The sequence below is a fragment of the Leptodactylus fuscus genome, chromosome 1 (genome assembly GCF_031893055.1).
Source record: "Leptodactylus fuscus isolate aLepFus1 chromosome 1, aLepFus1.hap2, whole genome shotgun sequence".
Classification (NCBI taxonomy): domain Eukaryota; kingdom Metazoa; phylum Chordata; class Amphibia; order Anura; family Leptodactylidae; genus Leptodactylus; species Leptodactylus fuscus.
Genome location: NC_134265.1, coordinates 356,133,923 through 356,140,788, shown reverse-complemented (window position 1 = coordinate 356,140,788; position 6,866 = coordinate 356,133,923). Strand labels below are relative to the sequence as shown.

Here is a 6,866-nt window from a genome sequence, read left to right as displayed (position 1 = left end):
TCATGGGCAACGTGATTTAAAGAGGTGCTTGTTAAAGTTTCATTAGAGTAAAATTTGGGTTTGTGTCCATTCATTTCAGGGAAAAAAAAGGTTGTCAGGTATTTTTCCACTTTCATAGTGGGATTTTTGAGTGTGGAAAGTGTGTAGTTGATAGGCTGTGATGTTGGGGTAAAACTGTGACTTGGGCTTGTTAGATGCCCCCAGACATGCTTCCCCTGTTGTCCCAGTTGCATTCCAGAGGTGCTGTCATAATTTGCTGAGGTGTCATAGTGGACTTGGTGACCCTCCTGAGTCGAATATCGGTTTCCCCCTAAACAAGTATTTTTTCCCCATAGACTATATTGGGGTTCGATGTTCGATCGAACAGTCGAGTATTGAGCGGCTACTCGAATCGAACTTCGAACATTTCACTGTTTCTTGTCATGAGTCTCAAAAACTGTTGGGAAGATCATACATCTATAATTACTTAATACCTTTTGACTATGTGTCCATTCATAGGAGGTTACGTGTTGTCCATCAGGCTACTTGTTTTAAGGTCAGGATGGTCTATTTCATATTAGTGGACACTACAACTTCCTTAGTTCACCCTCCTAGGTCATCTTATTATTTCTATCATACATGTCCATTCGGTGTCACTCCAGTAAAGGTTCTTGTCTTCTCCTTCAGATCCCAGTATCCCGCTGCTCAGAGCCATGTTTACCTGGAAGGAGGAAGAAGGCAAGAGAAACAATTCACACCTGCTGCTATGACTGCGTGCCATGTTCAGAAGGAGAGATCTCCAATATAACTGGTATATGATAGGAATAGTAGTACTGTCTTACCAGTGTGATGATGTTCTAGTAGGAGTAGTAGTACTGTCTTACCAGTGTGATGATGCTCTAGTAGGAGTAGTAGTACTGTCTTTCCAGTGAGATGATGCTCTAGTAGGAGTAGTAGTACTGTCTGACCAGTGTGATGATGTTCTAGTAGGAGTAGTAGTACTGTCTGACCAGTGTGATGATGTTCTAGTAGAAGTAGTAGTACTGTCTGACCAGTGTGATGATGTTCTAGTAGGAGTAGTAGTACTGTCTGACCAGTGTGATGATGTTCTAGTAGGAGTAGTAGTACTGTCTTACCAGTGTGATGATGTTCTAGTAGGAGTAGTAGTACTGTCTTACCAGTGTGATGATGTTCTAGTAGGAGTAGTAGTACTGTCTTACCAGTGTGGTGATGTTTTAGTAGGAGTAGTAGTACTGTCTTACCAGTGTGATGATGTTCTAGTAGGAGTAGTAGTACTGTCTTACCAGTGTGATGATGTTCTAGTAGGAGTAGTAGTACTGTCTTACCAGTGTGATGATGTTCTAGTAGGAGTAGGAGTACTGTCTTACCAGTGTGATGATATTCTAGTAGGAGTAGGAGTACTGTCTTACCAGTGTGATGATGTTCTAGTAGGAGGAGTAGTACTCTCTTACCAGTGGTGGTGATGATGTTGTTTGTAATTAAGCAAATATTGGACCACTTTACAATTCACGGGCTATATTCAGTAAAGTTATAGAGCTCTATGGGCCCCAGTTCTTCATTTTCCCATACAATTTTCCCTGTTGATATGGTTCTTCCCACATGTATAGTTCTGTACATTTCCACAGCAAATCTGCCACAACTAAAGATGGTCTATAAATTCATGCTACCTTCCTTATCCTTCAAGTGACCTTATCAGCTAGTCAAAAAATTAATAGTGTGCAAAGCTTTTAGTTATATGCAAAAGGTATTGCTCAAGGTGACATTGTTGTGAACACTCTGCCTTCTATCAATTCTACTCCGTTCATTTATATGCAATGTTTGAAGGAATACAACTAGTAAGCTGTTACAAACATCTTGGAGAGCTAAGTATGGATCTTCTTTAGATTTAGGCTTGCTCGCTTGCTCCAGTCCTTCAGTCTGTTCTTGTTAGCTCAGATAGACTGGATGAAGATGATATCTCTGTGAGGGCCATATCATTACTTCCAGCACTCTTTTTTAATCTTTGTGCAGAAGATAGTGGTTGTGGCTTATTGTATAGACTAACTATCTCTCACCCCATTATTATCCGAACACTCATGCTACCAGGGGTACCAAAAAAAGTCAGGTACAGTCCAGTACCTGACCATCTAAACATTAAGGCTTAAGTCATTAGGTTGGGAAAATTCAAAATCCATGGTTTGTCATATCTGACTGTTCTTTTTTTTTTTGTAGACCACAAGTCAGTGTTTTTTTTTTTGTTTTTTTTTTAACAAATATACAATTGATACAATTGAAAATGGCAAAAAAGAACATACAGTACTGTTAAAAAGTTTCACCACCTCAACCAACTTCAACTATTTTCATCTTTTAATAGGTGCTGCACTTTTGATTCTGGCACAGTCTGAATCTTTTATCTAGCCCTCCACAGTTCCCAAGACATTATTGATGTTATTTTCAGCACAATTTTGCTCTCTACTGACAAAAGAGCACATAACTGAAGTTAACAGAAATGTTAGCTTCGTGTGTGGAGTTATTGAACAATGTGATATGGTTGTGTGATAAATCTGCCTAAACAGATGTGATTTTAGGGCATTTGTAAAGCTGCCGTAGTCCGGAATTAATCTGATTGTCTTGGGTAAAGCATTTCAGAGCAATGGTGCAGCTCAAGTAAAAATCTTTAAGATGGGAATCAGACGTTTGGATAACAGAAGGTACAAGTCTAAGCTTTGAGATGTTTTTGAAGTGTAGGTGACAAAAGTGTGCATGTGTCCGATATGTGGAGTGAACATGTGGGGTGAACTGAGAACAAAGGTTCCTAAAAAAAAATTTCTCTTAGACCACTTTCAAAATTTTATTGGTTTCAGTGGACTCCCTTCTGCTACATTTCTACCATATTCCCAAAACTCATCAAAAAATGTGATTAAGATTAGATCTAACGAGTCTCCCGTAAAGTCCCCCATGGACTCCTGCGGGTCCACCTGGACCACTTTGGGAATCACTGGTTGAGATCCAAGTCAAATGCAACCCTGAGACAGTGGGCATACTGCCTTGGTAATATAGTAAGGCCACAAACAGAAATGGCGATATCAGGGTTAGGCTGTTTAGAAGATGACATTAACCCAACTGCACCTGTATCTATGAGAAAAGCCTCGATAGTCTGGAGTTAGAAAACAAGGGGACATATAGATGGTCACACTAATTAAAGTTAATCAAAGTTTAACAATCAAACCACACATTCAAGCACTCAAGAACATGGAGCGAATTGTCTCCTGTCTCTCCCCTGAAAATACCAAAATGCTATTCCATGCTCTCATAATCTCCTACTTACACTTCCGTAGCACCTTCTCCATGACCAGTTTTAGAAAGATTAAATTTCAGATAAAGAGAAGACATGATGCTAGAGACAGGAAAGAAACATTCACTGGTTTTCGGAAGTAGTGCTGGGGGATTGAGGTATATAATTTGGTGTCATGGGCATAAAAATGGTATTGAAAGCCAGATCTGGTGATGGTTTGTCTTTGTTTGTCTTAATAGACAATCTAGAAAGATGTTCATAATTAGAGATGAGCGAACAGTAAAATGTTCGAGGTTCGATATTCGTTTTGAGTAGCCCCTCAATATTCGACTACTCAAATCGAATATCGAACCCTATTATAGTCTATGGGGGGAAAATGCTCGTTTCAGGGGTAGGAAACATTCGATCAAATTATACCCACCAAGTCCATGAGTGAGGGTCGGGCTGGATCCTCCGAGAAGTCTTCTCCTTGCAGCGTCCCTGCGGCATCTTCCGGCTCTTCATTCACTCTGCCAGGCATCGGGCCTGGGCAGAGCCGACTGCGCATGCCCGCACTACAAGCGGACATGTGCAGTCGGCTCTGCCCAGGCCCGATGCCTGGCTGAGTGAATGAAGAGCCGGAAGACGCCGCGGGGAACCTGCACGGAGAAGACTTCTAAAGGTAGGAGAAGAACCAGCGTTGATTGGCCAACTGTATAGCATCCGGCCAATCAATGCTGGTTCTGCATCGAACTTTTCCATTCGAATAGCGAGTGGTACTCGATCAAGTACGAGTATTTCGAATGCCGTAGTATTCGATCGAATACCTACTCCATCGAGTACTACTCGCTCATCTCTATTCATAATCTAATATTTTAGTACACCTTATAAGCTTACAGTATCTGCAAAACCCATTATTATATTAGTCATTCTATTTTGGAATTTCAATTGTCTTTTGGGGTATGCAGACTCAGAATTTGCCTCACATTTCCTCCTCCAAACCAATTTTTAATATTTACAGAAAATTATCATGTATGTAGATGTGGAATGTTTGATCCTGATTTCACACTGGTTTAATAATCTCCCAAACACAAAAGGGTGCCCTCACTAAATTTAAAACATAACTTTTAATAGGTTATACTAAAATATTGACATCAAACTTGAAATTAAAGTGCAGTGTGGCGATGATAAGTGACTATTCCTTTACCACTACCAGTTGTTCATCACAGTAACACAACAGCTGGTTAGGGGAGACCCTAATGTTTGACCCTAATGAATGACTAGTAGAGATGAGCTAGTGGTATTCGATTGAGTAGGTATTCGATCGAATACTATGGTATTCAAAATACTCATACTCGATCGAGTACCACTCGCTATTTGAATGTAAAAGTTCGATGCAGAACAAGCATTGATTGGCCGAATGCTATACAGTCGGCCAATCAATGCTGATTCTTCTCCTACCTTTAGAAGTCTTCTCCGTGCAGCTTCCCCACGGCGTCTTCCGGCTCTTCATTCACTCTGCCAGGCGTCGGGCCTGGGCAGAGCCGACTGCGCATGTCCGCTTGTAGTGCGGGCATGCGCAGTCGGCTCTGCCCAGGCCGTCTCATCATAAGGAGACCCCACGTGATCATACAAAGGTAAGTAAATACATATCCCTCGTGATCCACAAGTGTTTGAAGAAGAAAAGGTAAGTATTAAAAAATCGGATGTGAAATTCGCCATCCCGAAAGGGATAATTCCTAGAGCAACCTCGTCAATATTGTAAAGTATCATACTGCCCGGGATGGAGACGCTGTTATCTTAGGGTATAATATGCAGCCTTTTGCAGCACCATATACAGTGATCCACTATACACAACGTTAAACATGTGATGATTATACGAATAATACCATTGTGAGTGTGTCTTATTACTGCCTCAAAGGGCTTATATAAACATCACTGCCACGTCTCCACATGCTAGGCAACAGACATGTTAAATCATTTAATCGGCATGTCCATAGATTCAATGAGCATGCCGTAGGGCTAGCGAGACAGGGCATGATGTAAAAAACGCACATCGCTACCTCCCTGTATGAACACAGGTGAGTCTGATGGAGCACTAATGTGTCAAAAAATTAATGTTGGATGACGTGTGTTCCAATAAGCACCCACAACAATTTAGAAATTGTATTACTGAAATCCATTTTGAGATGTTGATGAGATAGTTAATGTATATCTAACACGTGATATGTTATAAACTATTCCTACAGATGCCGATAACTGCATGAAATGCCAAAGTGATGAATGGCCGAATGAGAAGAGAGACCGATGTCTGCCCAAAGTAATGGAATTCATCTCTTACCATAATGACACCATTGCTTCTGTATCTTCCTGTGTCTCGCTCTTCGGATGTCTTGTGACCGGCTCCATATTTGGAATATTTATTTCCTACCGGGACACTCCTATTGTTAAAGCTAATAACCAGAACCTGAGTTATCTCCTCCTGGTCTCCATCATCCTCAGCTTCCTCTCTGTCTTCTTGTTTCTTGGCCGTCCCAGTGATGTCACTTGTAGATTACGTGAAACCAGTTTTGGAGTCTTCTTCTCAGTGGCCGTCTCTTCACTTCTGGCCAAGACTGTTATGGTTTGTGTTGCTTTTAAGTCCACCAAGCCTGGAAGCCCCTGGAGAAAATGGCTGAGTGTGAAGCTGCCCTATACCATAGTGTTGTTGTGTTCTTCCTTCCAGGTTGTCATCTGTGTTCTGTGGTTGTCTATTTCTCCCCCATTCCAGGACCTGGACACTCAGTCTTATCCTGAGAAGATCATCATTCAGTGTAATGAGGGCTCAGATCTCTGGTTCTACTCCATGTTGGGTTATATGGGGCTCCTGGCCGCTGTCAGCTTTCTTCTGGCTTTCATGGTGAGGACATTACCGGACAGTTTTAATGAGGCCAAGTACATCACCTTCAGCATGCTGCTGTTCTGTAGTGTCTGGATGGCCATGATCCCGGCTTATCTGAGCACCAGAGGGAAATACATGGTGGCCGTGGAGATATTTGCAGTAATGGCTTCCAGTGCTGGACTTTTAGCTTGTGTGTTTTTCCCAAAATGTTTTATTATTTTATTCAGATCAGAAATGAACAGAAAAACTGATCTGCTGGGGAGAAGAAAGGAATGGCTGTAAAATAGTAACCCTTAAAGGGGTTCTATCACTGAGAAAAGTCATTTTTATCTAAACACATGCTTGCATAGGCTTTAGAAATGCTATTCCACACTTACCTTCTGTATGTAGATTGCCTCAGTGGTGTCTGAATGAGTCTGTTTTTATTCATATGCTAATAAGCTTCCAGCCAGCTCAGGAAGTTCCCAGCAGCCTCCTCTCTTCTATTATCTTCTATGTGTGTGAAGCAAACAGGAAGCTGAGTCATCAGCAGCAGTCTCCCATAGAAAACAATAGGAGAGGTGTGCACCATCTATCGTGCACGAGTCTAATTAGCATATGAATATAAACGGACTTATTCAGAAACCACTGAGGCAATCTACATACAAAAGGTAGGTGTGAAATAGACTTTCTAAAGCCTATGTAAGGATGTGATTAGTTAAAAATGACTTTTCCTAGTGATAGAGCGCCTTT

At 41.4% G+C, this 6,866-nt stretch overlaps 1 protein-coding gene across 1 annotated transcript; it reads left to right on the top strand.

Moving 5' to 3' along the window:
* The first annotated feature begins 618 nt into the window (after positions 1–618).
* LOC142208862 (vomeronasal type-2 receptor 26-like) lies at positions 619–6,416 on the top strand. Its single transcript, XM_075278048.1, has 2 exons — positions 619–790; positions 5,503–6,416. Exons 1-2 carry the CDS (start codon positions 619–621, stop codon positions 6,414–6,416), a joined length of 1,086 nt encoding a protein of 361 aa, XP_075134149.1.
* Positions 6,417–6,866: the final 450 nt, after the last annotated feature.

Bases quoted from the DNA above. Each gene is read 5' to 3' on its own strand.
- LOC142208862 (XM_075278048.1), top strand. From the start codon at position 619: ATGTCCATTCGGTGTCACTCCAGTAAAGGTTCTTGTCTTCTCCTTCAG. The intron at 791-5,502 runs GTATATGATAGG...CTATTCCTACAG, and splicing joins AGAGATCTCCAATATAACTG to ATGCCGATAACTGCATGAAA.